The 24,873-nt window shown below is 37.1% G+C and overlaps 1 protein-coding gene across 3 annotated transcripts in view; it reads left to right on the top strand.

Moving 5' to 3' along the window:
• Positions 1 to 24,873, top strand: part of LOC127962313 (immunoglobulin superfamily DCC subclass member 4) — a 65,998-nt gene that overhangs the window by 18,174 nt on the left and 22,951 nt on the right. For 2 of the 3 annotated variants that reach the window (XM_052561851.1, XM_052561852.1), the window contains 4 exons: positions 11,337 to 11,645; positions 14,401 to 14,560; positions 20,158 to 20,291; positions 24,120 to 24,251. In XM_052561851.1, the coding sequence (XP_052417811.1) occupies positions 11,337 to 11,645; positions 14,401 to 14,560; positions 20,158 to 20,291; positions 24,120 to 24,251 (735 nt within the window). Of the gene's footprint in view, positions 1 to 11,336; positions 11,646 to 13,106; positions 13,161 to 14,400; positions 14,561 to 20,157; positions 20,292 to 24,119; positions 24,252 to 24,873 lie in introns of those variants that run through there. The other variant, XM_052561853.1, reaches the window with a different exon arrangement.

Genomic DNA, 24,873 nt, shown 5'->3' with positions numbered 1-24,873 from the left:
CCTTTTAAATAACGTTATACCCAAAGATTTTCTGGAACTAAACTTGGCACGTTATTTTTAGATCTACTTGTCACCTCTTTGGTGTTTAAATATGTTCCTTTATACTTCTTATGTTGCTGCATGACCAGTAAAACTGCTTTTTTCCCTTCTTGAGAGAACTACAGTGAAGTTGGATGAGCCGATCCTGTGATCCCATTGCAACTTCCATGCTGCTGTAAACTTTTTCCTCATCGTTGCAATCTCTCTTGTCAAAAACTCAAAATAAGCTCATGGAGAGCTTGCAGTCCTCCCACTCAATTCCCATACTCTGGAGCAAGTGCCCGCATTTATTCTTCCACACTGTATAGTTCAGGAATTTTACCAGCATGACACATGGATGTTGATTGTCATTAGGCTTAGGCCTGGACTCACATATATTTTCTCACCTTCATGTCATTCTTCTATGACTTATGCTGTGGAAAAGATGGTTGTAATTAATGCTTCACCTGTTTTTGTCCATACAATGGAAGTTTTTTCATTGTATGGTAAGAATAATTTCATAATCAGGAAATTCAGTGTATGGAAACATGCTTTTTTATTTATTTTTTTGTAAAAGTTTAATTCAGTTTACAAAACAAATATGAAATTATGCAATTAACATTGCGTATTTTACAAAATATCTCCTCTTCAGTTCTGTTTTCCCTTATTTCCCTTAGAAAGTAGTGAAATTAACTTCCCTCCTGCATGTTGTGTGTGTGGAAGTAAATATTGTAATATTTGTGTTTATATTATAACAAAAGATAATATTTCACTCATTCTGGACAGAAATAATGTACATGTATTATTTTATTACATTATTTCCGTTGGAGTTAGTGTTTTTGATTGCTTACTGGTAATTATAATAATTGCCCTCAGGTAAGAAGGAGTCTGTGTTATTTGCATTGCTCCCTTCCTGTACTTAAGTGCGAACTGTAGTTTCGATTTGAGCAATTGCCCTGCTATAGGCTATTGGCTATGGTAATTAGAAGGCGGCCACAGCTGTTTTCATTTTATTGTTTTAGATTGTGTATTTACTTGATGTCTGTGCACTGATGCGGAATCGTCAAGCGTCCTTGTGTGAAGAACGATGAGTGTAAAGACCCGAGACTTTACCTGCACTACTTCACAGAGCAACGAAAGCGGCAATGCACTTAAATATAATTTTTATCTTTCCTTTACACACTCTCCTTTTCTGTCCTCTCTTTTCCACCTCTATCATGTTTTTCCAAAACATTTCAGTTGTCTCTCAATAACCCTCTAACGCCACGCGTAGATGAAAATGTAATCTTGCTAACCTGCATCCTATCTTTACATCCAATACTTCTATCGCTAAGCCAGCAGAGGGAGCCCTCGCCCGAGTATTGACTGTTGGCACTCCGTCTGCTTTTTCTGCAACCACTTCCTGTTTGGTGGCCATATTAACTTGGTCACCACACTTGCGAAGTATTGACAGTTTATCCTGCCTTACCAAGCATTTGTATCTCTGCCTTATTGCCATGTGTATGACCTGTTTGTCTGTTCGTTTTGACTTCTCTTTTGGATTACCCCTTATCTCATGCGATTACTGTAACAGCTCCTATATAACTCCAGGTTTTTGTAATTTACCGCGCTCCTGGTCAAATTCTAGCCATCTTCCTAGAGGAGCTGGGTGGGCTGCTGTCCTGATTCTCGGAGGATGGCAGTCCACTTTTATTATTTGGTGACTTCAACATTCATCTGGACAAGCCTTATGCTACAGACTTCCATTCACTCCTTGCTTCATTTGATCTCAAACGACCAACCAACCAACTTGACTTAAATTTACACAGGCAATTATATTTCAGACAACCTTTTGGTAAAATCCCTACATATCTCTGACCATTTTACTACCTGTGTTCCACCAACCTCTATACCAGTTTCTTTTAGATGAAACCTACGCTACATTTCGACCATCCGACTTTCCTTCGTAGTATCCTTCTCTCTTCCCTCACTCATTTCTCATCTCTGGATGTGAATGCAGCAACTGACACTTTATGTTTTCCTTTAACCTCTTGTCTAGATGATATTTGTCAATGTTCTTCATGAGCATCGGACCAAACTCAGGCCAGCAGAAAAAAAATGGCACAAATCTAAGATCTGTCAGACCAGAGTATTTATCATTCTTTGCTTTCATCTTTCTCTGCTGAAGTCCATACTGCCAAAACTAGAACAATCAAGTAGTCAAATCTCAGCCCCCCTCACACAGAACTTCAAACTAACCACAACCACACCCACTGATAAAACTCCTATCTTTTCCTTCTGTCCCCTCACTGAGGCAAAAGTATCAAAACTTCTCCTCTCCAGCCATCCTACAACAATGCCCTCTAGACCCAATCATCTCCCACCTTCTCCAAGTAATCTGTCCCACACTCACACAAATCATCAGCACATCTCTGCTCACAGGCACTTTCCCCTTCTGCATTCAAGCAGGCTCGGGTAACCCCACTGCTCAAAAAACCTACATTAAACCGTTTTCTTATGCCCCTTTCACACTGCACGTCAGACCTGCAATATTTCTGAAACATTGCCGGGTCGCCTTCTGTGTGAAAGCAACCACGTCCCCGAATTAATTACCGAATTAAACCCGGGTCGGGGACCTAGTAACATTGGGGGGTTCGACCCGGGACGAGCGCTGTGTGAACAAAAGCCAGATCTAATTCCGTATTGAAGCGATGACGCGCGACTCTTTTAGCGGCTGTTTTGAAGGAAGATCAACATTCGCGACGAAAACATATGTGCAAACTGTAATGAAGCAAAGATCAGTTAGTTCCTCACTTTCCGCGCTGACGCCGAGACCGTTTGCTTGCTTCAGTGAAAGTATAACGTGCCTAACGTTGTCGACTCGTACATTACACGTCACGCGCTGATGTCACGTGTCATTACGGGATCTTTACGGGTCGTTTGTGAAAGCACGCACATATACCGGGTCATCACTGGCAGTGTGAAAGTGCAAAATCTAGCAACCAGGGACCAATTGCAGGAACACTTTACCTCTGTATTTGCCGGAATGGCAGTGTGAAAGGGGCTTTATAGACCGCTACAGACCTGTCTCTCTCTTTCTTGTTTTGTTTATTTACAGAGAGAATGAACGTATAACGAACATCATAATGCAAAAATATACAAGGTGAAATCTAGTTAATTTTTTATTGTGAAATCAATATATACCCTAATGAGCCTGGACTATTTAAAGTATTAGAGCAGTAACACATGAAGTGAGAAACTAACTGTGCACAGTTTGTGTGTCATTAATTCATGTTTGTCATAACTCAAAAATTTGATGGGACCCGTTACATGTATGCTGTTTCCGCGGTTATGTTTTCATGTATATTCTCTCTCTCTCAGTGACTGTGCCATGCTGCTGAGTAATAGCTGGCACTGTACCCGGGATACACACACAAATGCACCCACACAGACATGTTGCCATCTGAATTTAAATGGTTTGTTGCGTTGGGCTATCAATCAGACCATCTGTCCCTGTCCTCCCAGCCTTCATTAGTGGTTATGCAGTGCATATGTCACACATCCAGCTGGCATCAACGCATGTTCATACACAGCCCCACCTTTGTCCACCTCGTGCAGTGCTTAGTTCTCAGCCAATAGCTGGCAAGCAGTGCCAAGCAGAATTGCTCTATGTGAGTGTGAACTGAAGCCTGATTTAGTGTTTACAAAGTGTGTGTGTGAGCTGCTGTAATCTATTCTCAGATAGGATGTTGTATATCTGTTCTTAATATTGTTATCAGCAGCATATCCGTTCAGATATGGAGTGTTCGTATGTGTTATGGTTTTCTTTTTTGATAATGGCTGAAGATATGGTACGTATTGTTCTTTTCAGCATAAACCTTTAGTTTTGTGGCTTATAAAATCAGTGTGATGTTTCTGACAGACCTATAAAATGACATTGTAATCTATTGTTACACTCATAGTGTTTGGCGTATATGTGATCAATACAGGATAGAAAGCTCATATGGAAATATGAGTTTAATAAGTCCATTAAAGCATATTGTAACAGTCTGCCTACTGTGGAGGAGACAAAGAGAATTAACATGAAACAGTCTTTTATTTGACAGAAATTCACCCGTAGGATGGGGGTTGATGTTCAATTCCAGACAAAGACAGACTGCACAGACGCAAATTTAAATACACGGAGACTAGGATGAAAACTAGACACACCTGGAACACATGATTGGAAACACTTAATTAGGACAGGAACAGGAAGGACCAGAGTTTGTTGGCATTTTGTGATATGAAACAACTAGAATGTAAATGTTTTATTTCTGCCTATATTTTTTTAAATATCTAACCCTCGATTTAAATAACATGCTATTAACCTTTAAAATGTGTTTTAATGTCACTGTTGATGAGGATTGTATGATCTTAATATTGGTCTTAAATGCAAAGTAAATATCTTTAGTTGGACTTCAGCACTACCCCTGCACGATTAAAGTGCATTAAATACAAAATTAGATGTTCCAAATAAGCAGACCTTAAGTATACCAGTTAAGTATACTAAAAGTACAATTGTAGACAACTATTTTAAGTATATTTATTTTTTGCTTGGGTCACTGCCTACATTTTTAATTAAGCCCTATTGTGACATCATGCAACACTGTCACAGTCTCACTGGGAGCAAGGGAATGAGGAGACATGGGAGTAGCTCGAAACCAATAGACTTTAATGATATAAAGATAAAACCGAATTCAGCTCTGGAACACAGGAGGACATGAAGACATATAACACCAGACGCTTGAGACTAGAAACACATGGCTTAAGTAACAAGGGATGAAATGAGGGAAAAAGGGAAACATAGAAATGCACAGGAAACATGACCAAATAAGGAAAACAGGAACTAAGATGAGTAAAAAAAGGAAACAAAAGTCCACAACACTGAAAATTATGTATTAGTTCATAGGTTTAGAAAGTTTGATTGCTTATATTTTGTAATTCAAGCACATTACAAATGCGTAAAAACTATGCTCATAGTGCCTCTCCTCGGTCAAACACTGGGATACTGTTATAATCTGCAAGCCAGTTTTCTACTCGTGAATAGAATATTTACTGTTATATATTTTCTATAATTTTATATTGGCATAAAAAGGAGTAGGCCTATTTTATTTCAGCATATAAAAATAGCATTTAAACCATGTACCAATGGTATTCGCAACAACAGATGTGTAACTCTTAAGAATTTTTTTATATTATTGCAATTATTGCATTAATAATAATAAAAAAATGAGGCAGTTGGTTAAAAACCTTTTGAATACCATACTAAATTCTTGGAGTTCTTAGTCAAAGCTTTAATTTAAAATATATAAATAAATAAATAAATAAAGCCTAGAAAAGATGATCAATGTGCATGATGAACAAGAGAATCTAACGGTCACTGTCATTTTTATAAAAAGATCTTTTCCTGTAGTTATTAATCAAGTTGACACCCGAGATGCTTCAGTAGATGCTGGATGTCGAGAGTGTTCTGCTGCATGTCACACTGATAATGCAGTATGTTGCGTAAAAACAATGTGCTGTGTTTGTTGAGTCACATCACGTGTGTTTCATGCCTTTGGCCATGCACTCGGGCCGCTGTTAGTTTCACTGGATGGACCACAGTTCAGACAAAATGTTCTGTGCTACCCCTGAGCACGGTCTCCACTTCACAGCAACACCTGCAGAGGCGATAATTTACTTGTGTGTATTGTGAAAGATGAGGCTAGTGCTGTGCAACTGAGAAGTTTTCACTATGTATAATATATGGCGTTTGCGGGTAGATCTTCTTGTTTGTAGTTGATTTCACAGTAATTAATGGAGACAGAATAACTAGAACATTGTTTTACTAGTATTAGTCTCTTAGCATGGCTAGATGAAGCTACTGAAGAGACCAGCTTTTGTGATAGAAGGGCAGGAAGGCATAATCACGTGAACAGATCTGGTTTTGAAGGCATAATCACATGTGAAAAGATCTGGTTTTGAAGGCATAATCACATGTGAAAAGATCTGGTTTTGAAGGCATAATCACATGTGAAAAGATCTGGTTTTGAAGGCATAATCACATGTGAAAAGATCTGGTTTTGGATAGTTTCACTGTTTAGGTATATTCTATTATGCTGCATCATTTTCCATTGAGCACCTCTTAAAATAGCTGTTTTGATAAAATAAAATAAAAAAGTACAGCCAGGTAAAATCTAAATGCAAGATACTGAGTTATTTCATGTTTATTTAATATATTTACTAATCGAAATCGATCGAAATTAAGTCACAGTTTAGAACTTCGAATTAAAAAATGGAATCGTCGATGCTGCCGCGTCCCCATGTTGTATGACGGCAAATCAATGACAAAAATAACCAGGCATTCAACTGAAGCTGGCGCGCGCGCGTTATATGGCTTCCGCGAGAGAAAAACTGAATCGGATGCGAAGAAACGGGCAAGGGGCAAGGAACTCGACCGGAAGTTGAAGTCGGGTGGGGGCTGCCATCTTTTAGCAGAACTTCACTTGCGTTAGCATTCCCATTGACTCCCATTCATTTTGGCGTCACTTTGACAGCGAATAACTTTACATCTGAGGCGTTTAAAGACTCTGTTTGTCCATTATTTATTTCTAAAGATACACGACAATGTATAAAGGGCTCCATTACCTTCTATGTTACATTATGGCCCCGTACAAACAGTTTTTGTAAAAAATAGGCTAACGATTGCGTCATAACCACTCGGCTCTCTGTCGCATTACCGTACAGACAGGAGGAGAAGCTCGCAGGCAATTGACTTAATATGGCGTACTGGCGTTACATTTTAAAATACTATACAAAATAATCAATCAGAATACTTACTCCTGCTCACTCACGCCAAAGAACTCCCCGCTCAAGCTCGCGGTCTCTGCAAGATTAACGATGGCAGTTTGCACGCACAGCTACTAGAAGATTTACATCTGTCAGACAGGTTGCTGACGTCGTCAAGCTTCGTTTGAGTCTGCGCGTCAGAAACAGAAGTGCTAAAAAATGCTAAAACTGGGCTTCATTTGTCTCAATTGAGTTCCAATGGGGTCGCTGTGTCCATTTCTTTTACTGTCTATGGAAACGGGAGCCCGCGAGCTCATTTCAAACTCTCGTGCGTGTGACATGTACTCTGCGAGCAATAAAAGCCCTCGCGCGCGCATGCTCATTCCCCACATCCTCGCGCTCGATCATCTCACCTCTGCTCGCCTGAACAATTTTATTTTTGTCAGTCGTGGGGCGGGGCTTGCTGTTTTAGTTGTTATCTCAAATGTCATTGGTTATTCCCCTTTTCCTAAAGTCAGTATTCGACGCCTGTTAGAAAATGAGTAATAATTCACTTGACTTGACCCATGACTTCATCAGTGGACCAGATACATGCGAATAATCATTTCTTTTGCTTGTTTAATTTATTTTTGTCTTTAATGTAATTTAATGCATTGTTTATAGAGTACATCTTTTGTAGATACTTGATTAACTGGAATTCTTCTGATTGTTAGTGATTGCAGTCTTGTAATAAGAGATACACATATTTTACAGACTGTAATGATGCACACACACACACACACACACACATATTGTACATACATAATATATATATATATATATATATATATATATATATATATATATATATATATATATATATATAAATAAATAAACAAATCTAAATGAATGACAGTGAAGTGTTTAACAAGCGTTTTATCTTTAATCTTTTAATTAGATACATTGTAATATTTGAAGGTTAGTTTAGTCATTTTTTATTGTTTTTGTTTGTTTCATTATGAACTTGAATGTCATCTTTTGTGACTGCACTTACAAAAGAGAAACTGGATGGCAGTTTATTTAAAGTTTTCAATTGACTAAAGATATAAGTTATTGTTACATTATGTTGTTAATAAAAGTTTTACATTTGACAATGTAGTGTGGTACATTGCAAACAAAGGTCAGATATTATATTACATAAAAGTCTAGTTTGAAAAATGACAATCTGTGCTTTAAAGAGAATAAATGTAAAAATCGAGAATCGAATCGATCCGTGACCTTAGAATCGAAAATGCAGTCGAATCGAGGATTTGGAGAATCGTGACATCCCTAATATTTACTATATTAAAAAAGAAAACAATTCTTATCTTTGTTCATATGTTTATGAGCAAAGATTAGTGGTGATTGTTTTCAAATATTTTTAGAGGATTTTGAGTAATATATTTCTATGTTAAATTCCAAAATTTTCTCATGTATTAACAAAATATGAAGTATTATAAAAGTTAATTAATTAGTGCCGTCAAACGATAAATCGCGATTAATTGCATCCAAAATAATAGTTTTTGTTAACATAATGTGTTTGGACAGTGTATTTATAATGTATATACAAATACACACAAATACAATATATATTTTGAAAATATTTAAATACATTTTACATAAATGCATGTACATATTTTTATTCTTAAAAAAAAAATATATATATATATATACATTTTTTTTTCTTAAATATATAGTATTTATGTATGTATTATATTATGTATTTAATTGATATATACATAATAAATATAGTCCGTACACACACATATTACTGTATGTAAACAAAAACTTATTTTGGATGCAGTTAATCGCAATTAATCATTTGACAGCACTATAAAATATTATAATAATAATAATAAATAAAACATTATTAAATGTGTATACATAGAAATGTGTATAGATTTAAATTCATTCTGGCTTTGACTTATGTTAGTTAGTGTTGGTTTGGTGCTGTTCACCAGCATAACTTAGCAAGTGTTGCAGAATGACCAGTGCAGTCTTTGTGGTGAAATTGGTTGAAATAACTGTAAGGAAGACAGCATCCAAAACGTATCATATAACCTCTTTTCAGTGGAGTGTTTTATGGTTTTGCTACTTTGCTTTGGCAGATGCTTTGGGCTACTAAATAACTAGTGTCTCAATGGAAAATACTCGTCTCTTCTATCTTCCATCTCTGTTTAGCACTCTCTTTATTTACAAAGGCAGAGGAACAGTGATTATTTGGTTGGATCTCTGCCATGTCACAAGATTCCCCACTGAAATGATCTCAGAGGAAGTCCGCAGCAGCAGTGAGAAATCACCCCACAAACATTGCCATTTCACAAACTCAGCTTGGTCTGGTCTCAGTACAGTGGTGTGCATTTATGTGCACACAAGAGAATGAGCAGTGTTACAAAATGGACAGCATTTGATTTTAATGTGTATTTACACACTTTAAGTGTGTGCATCGGATTTGTTCTTTTTGCATGTGCTCCATTCCAATCTCTGCCTGTGAGACAGACGTGATCGGGAGGTAAATAATGTAAAGTCATCTAAGATCTCCGAAAACTTGGGAGACTTAGCCAAAAAAAAAAAATTGGCTGAGAAATTAGCCTTGATGAGATTTAATTGAAGACTGAATAGAAGAAAGACAGCGAGAGGACAGAGAAGCACAGTGAAGGCGAGCTGGAGTGACGACTGTCTATTGACGCGATCCTGCGTTCTCTGTCTAACTGTTAATGGCTGGTGAAAGTAGGCCAGTGTTTCTGTTATTATGGCCCACAGATCTCTAATGCCTTTGATGCAGGGCAGCTCATTGTGGGCAGCGTTTTGTTTTTTCTCTCTCTCTCAGATCTATACGCAGACACACACATTTGTTCTCTCACTTACTAATAAGGTCTCATTTGGAATGGCGCTGGCCTTTTTGGAGCCAGGGGCTTAGTGGCCTTATTTTCACCTCTAAACAGAGGTAGGCGATTGCACTCAGGGACCCTGCAGCTCTGGTTGTGCTGAACTTACTATGAGTCCCTCTCTGTCAGTCTGTGTTCTTTCTGCCTCAGAAGTCACTCTCTCACATATTTGTCTGCACACTTTGGCTTTCAGCCATCCAACAAGTATTATTGTGTTTTCCCTTCCTTCTTTTGTGTGCTAGCTGTGTGAGCTGCTTCTGCTTGCTAGCCTGTTTCTGTCACACACACACACACACACACACACACATATCCAGGGATGCCGGAGGGTCAGCTTCCACTTTAATCTGGGAAATAATTCCATTTCCCATTAGCGTAATTAATTGGGAGCTTACTGCAGCACGAAAATGTAGAGGACTAATGTGTGCTCAACGTGTGGTCTTACTCTGTGTGTGTGTGTGTGTGTGTGTGTGTGTGTGTGTGTGTGTGTGTGTGTGTGTGTGTGTGTGTGTGTTAGAGTACAGAGTGCTGAAATAGTGTTATGGCTGGCTGATTAGCATAGTCGTGATAAAATTATTGCCTCATGCTTGACATGACTGATAAACGTGAATAACTGTTCTGCAGGTTACTTTGAGTGTAAAGTAAATGGTGTTTTCCAGATTACTGTACGCTGCTACATAAAATCTGTTTTCATTGTTTGGTAAAAAGTAAATGTCATTCGTCAATAAAATATTGAGTAAAATATTCAGTGTTGAAAAATTATGTTCTTTCTTTGGTCATTCTTGCGGTCTGCACATTCATGTATATATAAAAAAGTGAAATGCTGTTATAATATAATGCTTGTTTTAAAATTAAATAATAATCAGCTTCTTGTGTCATTATACTGTGTTGTACTAAAACCAAATAAAATAATGAAAACATTACGTGGAAAATATTTACTTAAATGGTTCGGTTAATTCTGGTTTAATTTGTCATTTATTACCCTCATGTTATTCTTAACTTTCTTAACTGTTTTGCTTTTATGTTATTCATTTTTTTTATGATTATTATTATTTTTTAATGTATTTATCCATGTTTTCAAAAACCCCTCAGTTTGAAGACCTCATTCTAGCTGATTCTGCTTTCCTCTTATAATGATTTGTGGCATTGTGGCAATACAAAAGCAGTTAAAAGCAGCCATATTATTTAACCTTCATAGTATAATATTTGGATTAAGTGGTTATATTTTAGTAAATAATATACAGGAATATATATGTTTTAAATTTCCCTCCCATATCAAGTAGCCTTCATGATCATGCAGATAATGCATTTCCTTTCAGATTACTTTCTGAAGTAGTTTGTTTTCCTTTTTCTTTTTCTTACCTGAGATACATTAGGGGAACAGTTTATGGAATTCTTAATGTAATTAAATCCTTGTTACTTAAATAGAATTTATATTGAATCAAATCATTTTGAATGAGCAAAATTGCTCTTTGAATCCTATAAAAATGTGAATTTTGACTGTTATAAACCGGTTTTGCTGATCATTTTTTATTCGGTTTCGTTTTTCATGCTGTTTGTTGTTCATCAGAGATTGTAACATCAACTCTTTCTTTCTTTCTCTCTCTCCCCCTCTCACACACTAATTAGAGAAGCCCGTATCCGTGGAGCTGAGCTGCGGTGCTGGTCCTGTCCATGTGGTTCTGGAGCCTGATCACCCTCTGCTGCTGGAATGCCATCTGGGGGCCAGTGAGCCCCCCCTCAACGTGACCTGGCTGCGGGATGGGGTGGTTCTCTCAGGAAGCCAGACTATCCGGCCTTTGCCGAACGGATCTCTGCTCATCTCGCCCTCTTCCACGGATGGCCAGGCTCCAGCGGGGTTGGAGGGTGGATACAGCTGCCTAAGTACCAGCTCGACAGGAGCCCTGACCAGCCGGGCGCTCACCCTGCATCTCGCAAGTGAGTAGAAACACTTTCTACTCTGATTTATGTCCAACACACGGCAGCTATGGGTCTAAGAGAGATCAAAGGAAGATCAGATTCTTTTCAAACACAGCCAGTGTTCAAGTTTTTGGTTTCGTGTTTTGTGGTTAATTCTGCATCATCTGGAAAGCATCGCATTCTAATTACCATGTTCACATATCTGGTAAACATCTGATAAAATATTATATTATACACTAAAAAGTGGTGTTGAGACATATATCATATTGTATTAAGGGTTAGGGTTATTTTTTTCTCTATAGCCCTCTCTTAGCCAAATTCCAGTGCTGTCTTTGCTTGACTGGATCTGAGTGCTGCTCTCACCTGGTTAGCACAAGGACTCGATTGTGCTTTTTGAAGAGTCTGAGGAAGGACAAAGAGATTGGACTTCATCTCTTTACCTCCTTCTTTCATTTTCTCTTTCTCGTTGTGTTTAATGCAGCACACTAGGCGATAAAGACCATTTCCTTTAGTCATTATGTATTTCATTGGCCATGACTCTGTCTTCCTTCATTATTTCTGTTCATTCAATGTTACTTTATTACTTTTATGTAGATAGTAATGATACCTGCCATCTCTGCTTTAGGCTGTCATATTGGTATTACACGGAAATTAGAAATGTTGTTGTCTTTATTCATTGTAAAGGGCAACAAAAGTAGTTCATGTTTTATTTTATTATATAAGGTGATTTTTTTTTGTGGTGGGAAACAGTCACTTCACATGTTGGTGGGAAAATGTCATGTTGAAATGAAAATTAGAAATTGAATTTGACATCATACAAATAATATATTGCATACTGTAAATAACGTCAGTACCCTAGTAAAAATAAATATACTGTATTTGTTTACCAAGTACATTTACATATTTATGTACTTGGAAGAAGCGCTGAGGTCCAACTGAAGATATACTTGAGTATATTTGATTGTCCTAAAGTGGAACTACTGCAAATATATATTTCAGGTACACATTAAATATCTTGCATTTAAAGACTGATATTATTCAATGATTATACAGTCTTCATCAATAGTGACATTAAAACAGATTTTAGACTTAGTATTAAGAAATGTGCATTGTACACAAGTATTACTCCAAATAAAGCTTAATTACAATTTTTACATTCAACGTAGTGATATGTCAGTAAATATGTTAATAGATTAGAACTATACATAGTATGAAAAAAAAATCTATCAAATATATATTTTTTACAATCATCATAAATGGGGGATTTTAACACACTGAAGTGTCAAATAAGTAAGAGATACTATAGATATATACATATATAAAGACATCTTTGACACAGTATTTTGAGAATGAACAAGACAGGGAGACAGTATTGAGATTGGAAACAGTCCAAACAGAGAACATTTCCTCCATTGAGAAATCAGTGCAGTGAAGGTCTGTACCAGGGGAGGGATGCGAGTACATGGTTTTGTAATTTACCCCGGTTATCTGTCATCTGCATGACTGGGATCCTCTGTGCTGCAGCATGTGGAGGTGAGCTGGCTCTCGGTAGCACTCGCACACTTACAGTTATCATCATGATAGTTATCTTATTCATTATTACTCACCCGGTGGTGACAGTTGCGGGGGAAGGGACCCTCATTTAAACAGTTTTCAGTCCATATTCTACTTTGTTGTTTTTTGAAATGGCATTTTCCCTCAGTGGCTGAATATTTCTCAATTTTCCCGAATAGCTTTGTAATTTCAGATTCTCACACCTACACATAACCATGCTGCTGGTGTGTGCTCCAGTAAATCTCCCATGTTTTTTTTTTTTTTTTTTTTTTTTTTCTGTAGAGCATGTTTGCTTTAAGACCTCATGCTGTGTACAAGTCAAAAATATCTAGTGTTAATGTTTAACAGGTCTCAGCCGAGCGGAGCTGTTATGTACGCCGATGTGCTTCATGTGTGTGAGCTTGTTTAGGAACTTTTAGATATGAACTGTCTGTCTGTTGATGCCTGCTCCTCTGGGTGACCATAAATCAACTACAGAGAAGCTTCAGTAGTCAGAAGTCTCAAAAAAAAAAAAAAAAAATCTTGTCCTTTATATATATTTATATTCTTAATATGATTGAATTAATCAAAATATTTTTATGGTTTAGTTGTAATTGCCTCTCATTTAAAGCCAAAGCTGTATTAATATTCATGATAAATATGAGTAGATGACATTTAGTATCAGTAATATATATATATATATATATATATATATTATTTTTATTTATATATATATAAATATATATATATATAGAGAGAGAGAGAGATAGTAATAAATAATAGGTTAATTTATAAATGTACTATTGTTTATTTTTAATTCACATTTGTTTATAATGCCAACTTATATTAATTTAAACATAAAAAACATGTTAAAAACCTATTAAAGCATGTCTAAAACATGCAAACTGAACCTTCCTGTTAACTAAATTTCTGGTTCTATATTTGGTATTTGTATGAATAATGAAGAACGTGTGTTGGGTGTTCTGTGAGGTTATGAGAAGTGTGAGTCTAGCAGATGTAGCAGATCAAAGTGAGAGTATTTTCAAAGCTCAGAGGCACCGGAGCAGAGGTCAGGGGCCCCACTCACCTTCCTCTACTCCAACCATGTGGAGACATTGCTTCTGCTTATTCTGTGAAAAGTTATTGCGATGCATTCACTGATTCACTTTTCTTGGATTTCTTGTTGCTTTCTTCTTGTTTTCTTTCTTCCACACTCTCTTGCTTTCTCTGTCTTTCTCAGGCTTGTCCCGTTTTCTTCAGGATCCTGAACCACAGGTTGTGCCAGTAGGTGGCACTGCCCGGTTTGAGTGCTATGTAGATGGCTTGCCTACCCCAAGTATCACTTGGGAGAAGGACCAGGCGCCCCTGACTTCACCCACAGAACCTCTAGAACCATCCAGGTACGTTATCTTGGCACAGGTTTGGAATGTATGATTCCCTTGACATACTTTGTTTACTCAGAGCAAGTGTGAAGCTATAGTCCAATTATTTGAAAAATATAGATATTATCAATCATACATACATTATTGTTTTAAGTTTTGGGGTCCGTTAGATTTTTTAAAAATGTTTTTAAAAGTGTCCTATGTTGTGTTTTTTTTTTTTATAAAATATTAACACGGAGAAATTTTGTCAATATTATTACACTTTAAAATAACCGATATCTATTTTAACATATTGTAAAGTGGATGTTTTTCCTGTAATTGCAAAGCTGAATTTTCAGCAGCCAATACTCAAGCCTTCTGAGTCACACGATTTTTCAGAAATCTTTTAATTATGCTGATTTGGTGCTTTTTAAACATTTATTATGATCATAAAACAAAACTGCTGAAAACAGTTGTTCTATTACATATTTTTGTGAAAACCAAGATACATTTTTCAGGGCACTTTGATGTAGAAAGTTCAAAACAACAGCATTTATATGAAATATGTAATTATTTATTGTTAACCAAGTAAAAACATATATTTTATCAGTTTAATATATCCTTGCTGAATGAAATTATTAATTGAAAAATAAATCAATTTTAATTTATTTTATTTGCAACGTGTTTTGCAGAAGTTGAACATTGCGATGATCACAGATGTGTCCGTGGCGCATTTATTGGCAATTTGAAATGAGTACGAGTATAGCTGAAAATGTTTTGTAAAAACACTGAACAGCAGCTTTCAGCCTGTCACCATGATGCAAACATGAAATATCAGACATAGAGTAATAGTTACAGTTTTTTATTATCAATTAGATTGTGCTGTTTATCCCAGTTTTTTGCAATGTAAAGATTGATGCATTGCGCTCGTGTCTTGCAGCGTCTCATGCCTAAAATGGCATTCTAAAAATGCGGAGCTCAAGTTAAAAGAAGTTAAACTCCCATCTTCTTGCATTGTTTGTTTCCCTAGTCCACTTCTAACTTTTGGTAGTATTTCTATTCAAAATCACGATTCCTTGATTTCTAAAAAATTCAATCGTGGCAAAACATTACATTTGAATTAGGCCTAATCAGTAAATTCTGAGAAATCGCAAGGCCTAATTTCAATGTAAATTCCATTTTTAAATAATATTTTTAATCTAAATAAATAATCAATATTACATTATAAAAATGCCAAGCATGCAGCCCTATCTTAAAATTAATTATTACTCAATAAACACTTACAGAATTTCCAGGTAGTTTTGAAGTACTGTAACTGAAAGGTATCACTAATATTAGAATTACCACAACTTGTCTGAATCATTCAAACTCTATCTGTCCTAACAGATAATGGCCTGCGGTCAAGTTAGAAGCTGCCCGTCAGCTCCTCCAATTATGTGTCTTATCTAGAGAATACTTGTGGTGTGCCTTGTGGTGGAAACTCATTATACTGTACATAGTGTCTGTGAGTGCAGTTCTGTAGTGTGTGTCTCCTGAAGGGAACAGAATGTTGCTTCGGTTGACAACCTCTGCTGTTGACGTAGTAAATTATAACCAATGGTACATTTTACACACATTACATTTTTGTAAAAAAAAAATTACATTGGTACTGTTTCCACAGCTAATGTTTTTTTATTTGTTACAGCATCTTTTAGACTAACATCAAAATATCACTATGAATAAAATATGATTGAAAAAAAAGTGTATGATTGAATATCAGTGTATGCATTTCATCTAGATATTTTTTCAAGTTTATTTATATGCTTAATTTAATAACCCTAACCCTAACCCTAACATTTGACTATCATTTTATCCAACTCGGCTTAATTGTTAATAAAATGAACTATTGAATAAAAATTTGATATGCCTATAGATTTTCAATTCGTTTGATTATTTAGTGTGTTTGAAATCAAATTACAAGTAGTTTAAAACAAGCTAGTCAGAAACAGTGAATTCATGTTACAGTATTGCCAGTTCTCACAGGACAAGCACAGTTGTTTACCATTTTCCAAGTGTGTGTATGTTACAGTAGCTTTTGCAATGTGTCAATATAGAGCAGGAGAGACTGCACAAGACAGGAGCCAATCAATGACTCTTGTGTACAAGAGGCCCATCCGAGGTCAAAGTGTCACAGGGAGGGAGGGAACGGCAGGGACCTGTTGCAACAAATGAAATCCAAGTCATTGGTTTAAATTGTGTCATGTCATGTGATAAATAGAGGGCTTACTAAAGCAAAAGCTGCCAAATTTATGTAACTCGCTCATCCAATCTGAAAAGGTCAGCTACAAAATCTGTAAGAAATATGAAAGTCTTTGTTTTTTTGTTTTTTTAGCTAGCTATGCAGCACAGTAATCTTGTGAAGTATTGACAGTATACTCTACAGTTCCAGTTGGCACAAAACCTTGTTATGGTGTTACATCTTTGATCACACTTTTGATAACATGTTTACATGCATTATGGATTTGTTAGAAATGTGTTAGCATTGTTAGAAAAATTGTTTAAACGAAATGTTCTTATTCCATGTCACAGGAATCCTATGCTTTGAAATGGTAAAAAAACAAAACAAAAAAAAACCTCTAAACTGATTGGCTACTGATTGTTATCTGCTTGTAAAATTCAGAATCAAAACTTGTCATGATTTAGAAAGCTGGTCAGATTTCTCTATGTGCAGTATTTATTTTTATTCTCAGTCTCTTTGTTAATTCTACTCTGTCTTTTGTCACATGCCACATGCCCAGCCACATAATATTATTATATTACTCATGAATTATGTCTGTTTCTCCTTGTATATTGTATTTATCAAAGGTATCTTTGTTTAAAAAAAAAAAAAAATAGTAGCACAGGTATGGTACAGGCTTTTAAGGGAAGGCTTGATATTTTCAGGAGTTAAAGGGTTATTTCAGCTTTAGTTTTACTGACCCTTGAAGCATCCTAGATGTATATGACTTTCTACTTTTAGACAAATCCAGTTGGAGTTATATAAAAAATTGTCCTGGCTATTCCACACTCTATCGTTGCAGTCAGCAGGTGTTGAACAGTCAACAAGTCATCAAATAAAGCATGCACATTCATAAAAAATGCACCTCACATCCCTCAGGGGGTGAATAATGGTCTCCTGTAGCGAATCCATGCGTTTTTGTAAGAAAAATATCCATATGTACCGTGACACCCGCTGACTGCAATGATAGAGCTTGGAATAGCCAGGAAAATTGTTAAAATAACTCAGACTGGATTCACCTGAAAGAAGAAAGTCAAATACACCTAGAATGCTTCAAGGGTGAGTAAAACTAAAGCTTATTTTCATTTTGGGCTTAACTAACCCCAAAAATTTCAGCCCACAATTTTCATTTTTGGGTGAACTAACCCTTTAATGCTTAGGAAAATGTGTAAAGCGAAAAGGAAAGACATTTTGAAATGTCAAATAAGGATGAAAATGTCTCCTGATTGCATCATTTAGAAATTTCATCATCCACTGTCAATTTCTGTTGAGGGATCCACTGAGAAATGTTTCTCTGCATATGGCAGCAACTGTGCAATGATGTACATCAAATGTCATCAAATTGAGTTTTGAGTTACATTTTTTTTGTATTGCCTTTTTGTTTTTATTGGATGAGACAATGGATAATGGACTGGAAAGCAAAGGTAGAGGGGAAACTGCATTGAGACATGACCCAAGCCAAACTTGAAACAAGCTCCTTCACAAACACTGTTGCTTCAACCAAATACAGGTATAGACCTCTGCAGTTGGCTGGAGGCGTTGCCTAATCAATTTGTAGACACTTTTCAACTGCTTTACCCGATTTGCTCTAACTCACTGGGGAGTGGACCTTCATGATTTTATCCAGTCAGGTAAAGTGGTTTATAAACACCTACGGATTGGAAAACACCATTTTTGTTCTGCAGAGAGCGAATTCTAAACTAAAATGGAAAACGAAAAGTTTGCGTGGAGCTTGTTTGTGAAGTCGCGTCATTCAAAATACTGGTTAATAAAAGCTAAAAAATTACAATACACTACTATTCCAAAGGTTGGAGTGAGTGGAATTTTTTTACCTTCTGTTCATCAGTGAATCCTAAAAAAACTATCATGGTTTCTACAAAAATATTAATGAGAACTGCTGTTTTCAATATTGTTAAAAAGAAGAATTTTTTTCTTGAGCACCAAATCTGAATATTAGAATGATCTGTGAATATCCCTGCGACACTGAAGACTGGAGTAATGGTTGCTGAAAGCTCAGCTTTACAGTCACAGAAATCAATTACATTATAAAATATATTCAAATAGAAAAAATATTTTCAATTGTAATAATATTTTACACCATTACTTTTTAACCTGATCAAATAAATGCAGCCATGATGGGCTTTAGAGACTTCTTTCACCAACTTTTAAAATCTTGCTAACCCCAAATTTTTGGCTGGTAGTGTATTTAAAGTTTGAATAACATAATCTTTTACATTCCATTTGAGACTTTGAATGACTGTCTTCGACACTATTTCACAGACAGCTAGCCAGATGTGTTTACCCTTACCAATCTGTTTACCATCTGTTTATCTGCTCATATTTTAGATAGGAGCTTGTTTATTAAGGTTGTATGCACAACAGGTACTGTAGTAGAGGTTCTAGTAGTCTTGAGAAATTTGCCATTGCATCTTCACATGAAGTCTCCGACCTCTTACAGTGCTTTTGTCTCAAGCAGTTTGGAATTACAAATGAGACCCAACTTAAAAAGCGAGACAGATTGTTGGAAAACGTGCCTCCGAGATTATTCCCTGTCTGCTTTGGATGCTTCCTTTTGTGTCCGTAAAAAGTGTCTTTTGTATTCACAGCCCCTCTCCATATTAATGAGAACACGCTTGCACATTAGCCGTGCATTAATACACGCTGTCGTGTTCTGGCGGCTGCTGCAGTCACTCTCTCATTTACATCCCGAGCGCAGCTGAGGCCATGCCGTGCTGCTGGAGGTGTAGCTCTGGTTTGGATGTGTCCTCAGCTGAACTCTCTCAGCACCAATGAATTTTACAATAGCGAGTCACACGCACCCGATTTAAACCGCTCGCACTCACAGGTGGAAGAATTCACCCAACCTTGGTCTTTGTGGTCTTTCTGCCAGAGTCTTGCTCTTGGGGATGAGTCTACAAGATTAATGGTGTATTTTATCTGTCCTGAATTGAAAAAGGGATTTGAAAGCGGTCTCTAGGGAGAGAGATGGAATGAATATTAGTGCGACCTGACCTCTCCACCACAAACATAGAGAGAAAGAGCAAGTGAAAGAGAAGAATTGACTATTGAAGATACAAGCTGCCATATTGGTTTGTTCTCCTATATCTGTAGACTAGACTGTCGTCTCTGCTTCTTTTCTCTGGCATTTCTCACTCCCCCGCTATGTTATTTCTGCTGTATAGTTTGTGTTTGTGTATAGTGTCTTTTTATATGTTGCTCTAAGCTGTATAGCGCTTCATGCCGGAATGTATAGCAGACTGCTAGCCTACTAAGGCTTGAAAGTAGCTTCAGTTTAGAAGAACAGCAAATATACACGTGCGTATTGATGTTTTTGTGTGATTTAGAAATGCTAATGCGGATTTCTTTTTCTGTCACGCAGGTACATATCTCTTCCTAATGGGGTGCTGCAGATTTTAGGGGTCACTAAAGAAGATGAAGGCTTGTACCGTTGCATGGCCTTCAACTCTGCCCGCAAGCGCTTCAGCCAAGAGGCTTCGCTCACAGTTAGCCCAGGTATAACACGAAGACCTGTTCCCAGTTACCCCATCATTCACAATCCATACCTCACATATACTCGTATATAAGCTCCATTCACCTCATCTCTATGACTAACACACAGTAATGGCTTAGAAGGGCATTCAGAAGTCAGTGAGTGCATTCTGGGAAATTTCATTTCATAGGCTACACCAGAATTCTTTTTCAGATAGTTCAATTATGTTCAAGATAGTACATTATGAAAAAATGTGTATTGACTTTTTTCAGTTAAGTTAACGGACATTTCCTTCAGACCTTAAACACAACATAGAGCAATGTTCAATTGCAATTCAGAAAATTCTTAACATATTTAACACAATAGACTGTACCATTTTTTTCAAAATGATGTAGCCTTTTTGTATGTGAAATAAACTTTGCTGGTTTACCAGTGTAGTTTTTAACTGCCTGTTAATATCCGTTAAAGGAGCAGTTCACCCAAAAAAGACAATTTTGTCATTAATTACTCACCTTCACGTCGTTCCAAACCCATTAGACCTTTGTTCAACTTTGGAACACTTAAGATATTTTTAATGAAATCCGAGAGCTCTCTGACCCTCCATAGACAGCAATAAAACTGTAATGTTCCCAGGTCCAGAAACATAGCAAGGACATCAGTAAAACAGTCCATGTGACATCAGTGGTTCAACCATAATTTTACGACGCAATGAGAATACTTTCTGTGCGCAAAAAAAAAAAAAAAATTAACAACTTCCTCCCCATCACATCTACCTGACATTGTGGTGAGAGTATCACAACGTATATGTCTGACATCTGCATGTAAACGACGCATGGGGTCAGAAGGATCTTGTAATTCATCAGAAATATCTTTATTTGTGTTCCAAAGAAGAATGAAGATCTTACGGGTTTGTTAACGACATTAGGGTGAGTCGTTGAACTCAGAATTTTCATTTTTGGTGAACTGTCCCTTAAATATCAGATTGAAATCAGCTCAAAAACTTTGTTTAAAGTAAGGCCTTTTAAGAAGGACTTGCAAAGTGGCAGTGGGATTTTTCTTGTTTCATTGGTGCTTTTAGTGTTTACCAATGATGATGTCTATTCTACTTCCCCCACCTATCCACTCGGCTGACGTCACACATCACAGTCGAAACATAAGTTGGTAATATACACTCACAATGTGCTGAAATGCTACTGAAATCTCATGATTCAAACCTTTATCTCCATAACGAAATCTCTGCTTGCCAGACAGTGATTCATCTTTTCTGAATCATTAAAATATTGGTAGTTTAAGCCTGGACACAGTAGTGTACATCGGGAGTTTTTAAAAGCTTACCATATATGTTGCTGTTGAGATACAGAGTACAGTGGAGGCTGGAAACAGAATTCAATACATGGCGGGTTAACAAGCAGATTGCTTCACTGTGATGAATGATCAGATTTCTAAACACGGAATTGTCCTGATTGTGTAAAAATGAGTGGTTGTTGGTGCAAATTTCTGATTTTTTAATGAAAGTCACAGTATATTTTCATAATACTCTGAGCAATTTTATATCAGAAGAATATTGCCAATGTGATTCCTTATGAAACGACTCCTTAAATAGTGACAAAATACCGTTTTATGGTTCTCCTCCAGTCTTTTTTGTTTGAAGTAAAGTTTGAATATCTGCAGTGGCACTTTCAGTGTTGTGTGTGTGTACAGTATGTGTGTGTGTATAAGTGCCCTCTGCAGAGGTGGTCCGTGTTGCAGGCAGAATTGATTTCCTGCTGTCCTTAAGGCTGCTCGGCTGATGAAATGGAGGGGGCAAAAGGAGGGATGGAAGAGAGGAATGAGATGAGGAACAAAGACAGAGAAAGCTAGAGAGATAAAGAACTAAATGAAATAAAAGGGAGTGTGGGAAGACGAGGGAGACGGATCGGTAATGCTATGAAGTCAGTCTCAGTCTTTAACCCCCTTCACACACACACACACACACACACACACCTCTGAATGACTTAAATGTCCATGCTGACCTTTGCTCATTTCCATTATGTTTCTGTGTTCTCAGCCAGAGACCTGAATGATTTTCTGTGTGTGTGTGTTTTCCGTCTTACACATTCATCTTTTAAGCCATCTCTCTAATTGTTCCACATTCATCTTTCTCCTTCCTCTCTTTTAATCCCATTTGCTCTTTCAACCCTTTTATTTGTACCAGTTGCTTCATGAAGCTTCTTCTCTCTCTTTATGGAGGAAAATGAAATTGCTAAAGTGGTGAAAGATGTTGAAAGGAACTTCTGTGTGTGAGCTGTGCTTCATGCATTGATGAAGATTGAGCAATGTTTGTGTCTGGAATTTCTGCACCTTTACAGATAGTGATGGAATGAGAGAACGAAAAGTAGAATGAGAAAAAAGAAGTTGAAAGATTCACTGAACACAATCGCTATTTATTGGTTGATCTGTCTGTCATCTTACTGTTTTTCTTTTACTATTAAATTAACAATGAACTGAAGAACTTCAAGCAGCTTTTCACTCATGACAGGAGAAGGACGTAGAGCAACATTGGCTGCTAGATGTGTTTTCACATCACTGTCTGCAAGTCTGTGACTAAATGAGTATTATCCCTGTATGTTTTCTGTATGCTTTTCTTCACCATGGTGACCCTGTGTGTCTGCGTGTTTATACGTAGACATCTTATGTAATGAAAATGGCCTATATTGTTACATAATCACTTAAGTCATTCATGTAAGTCATTCTTATGTTATGTGTTGTCAAACTTACAGTTTGTGTTGTTCTATTTTTACATACATCCTCCGCTTTGTTAATATGTAATATTTTCAGTCATGCCGATAAAATCATGCTGAATTGAGAGAAAGACAGATTAAAAGAGAGCAGTCTTCACCTTGAGGAAATCATAGTTTTGCTCTGTGAATGCCATCCATCTTTTGCGCCTGAGACCAGACAGCTCAAGTACACAGTACCAGTCTTTATGAGTGTGTGCGAAAAAAGGTATCTTGTCTCACTGCAATGTGAAGCTGGAATCTGGCTCATCATCATTCTGCCTGATACTGAATTTTTATTTTTTTACACACTCAATTTTGAAAAAGCCTTATAAGCAAACTTTTGCTGTTGTTCAAGTGGGTCTTCGTGGTCTGCTGTTCTCAGTATCAGGGTTGTTTTAACCAATAGCGCATGTCCACTGGTGTACCTGCTTGAATACAGACACACCCACATTGCTTTTACACGGTGCACCCTGTAGCCTCAGAAATCTGACCCATTTTAAATCCCTGTGCTCTCCTGCATATGTGATTTGCTGCGGTAAAGTATGTAATCAGAATGATTAATTTATGACCGCGATACTGTATCCATAGCTGCATGCTTATGTTTGACTTCATTATGATCTGTGGGTGTGTCTACTGAATTCACATGGGCTCTTATGAGGCCCCAGAAACAGGCCTTTATCTTTACTGTCACTTTTGATCAACTCAATGCACCTTTGCTGAATAATTATTCATTTTAAATAATCAAATGTATATATATTTAATATATTACTATAAATATACATATTTTATTTTATTTTGCCAGCTGCATCCCAGATAAATGACACCTATCCTCTTTGGCCTCAAAGTTCTCCTGTCATTCATTGTCTCAATCTCGTCATTACACTCTGTTTCATTCCTCTTTCCTCCTCGTCTCAATCCTATCTCGCTCTATCGCTGTCTTTCTCACTTCCTGTGAGCAAAAGAGGAAACGGTGTCCTCTGTCAGGTCAGTTCCTTCACCTAATGCTGCTTTCACTCAAGCAACCCCCTGTGCCTGAAGGTGGACACTCTCTTTTTCTATACACAAACACACATTAATAATCTGTCTCTGTAGGTCTGTCTCAGGAGAGTGAGGTTATGATTGTGGCTCCACCGCGGAACTCAACGGTGGTCATGGGTCGTCCGGCTGTGATGGAGTGCATGGCTCAGGGTGAACCCAAACCTTTCGTGTCTTGGAGCAGACAGGGTAAGATGCAGACACTAATATATTAAACACACATCTGTAGCCTGGTCTACTGTAACAGACTGAAAGTGCTGCTGTTGACAGATCTAGGCTAACTGACAAGTTGAAGGTTTTAAGGAATCTGCTTGTGTACCTGGCGTGTACATTGCGCCTGAACTTGGCCCATAAACAAGAACATGTCACCCCACCTTATCGGTTTCGTCCAGTCAGGATTGAATATGTCAAATTAAGATTTAAGAACCCCAAACCAAAAATAGTTGGACTTATGTGGACCATTATGTGGACCAACTTCTTATAAGAAGTTGTGCTTAAAATAAGTGCATTGTTGTATTGGATAAAAGTGTCAGCTGAATGACCGGAATGTAATTAGTGCTGTGTTCACTGTCAACTTTTGAGTGCTTGCACAGGAAAATTTAAATGAAGCACACAAACTGATTTATAGGTGAGCTTATACGTTTGGTTTATAGACACGTGGCTTTGCTGCAGCAGACACCCCTTCAACGCACCCACCCTTCACCCCCACTGTTACTGCCTCCATTCAGGTTCATTACGGACCTCATTTCGTCCTCTTTCTCCAACAGCAATGCCAAGACTGTATAAATAAGAGCATTATTCTCATTAGGTT

The sequence above is a fragment of the Carassius gibelio genome, chromosome B7 (genome assembly GCF_023724105.1).
Source record: "Carassius gibelio isolate Cgi1373 ecotype wild population from Czech Republic chromosome B7, carGib1.2-hapl.c, whole genome shotgun sequence".
In the NCBI taxonomy this organism is placed as follows: Eukaryota; Metazoa; Chordata; class Actinopteri; order Cypriniformes; family Cyprinidae; genus Carassius; species Carassius gibelio.
The sequence above is the reverse complement of the archived record's forward strand: the minus strand, read 5'-3'. Positions and strand labels throughout refer to the sequence as shown.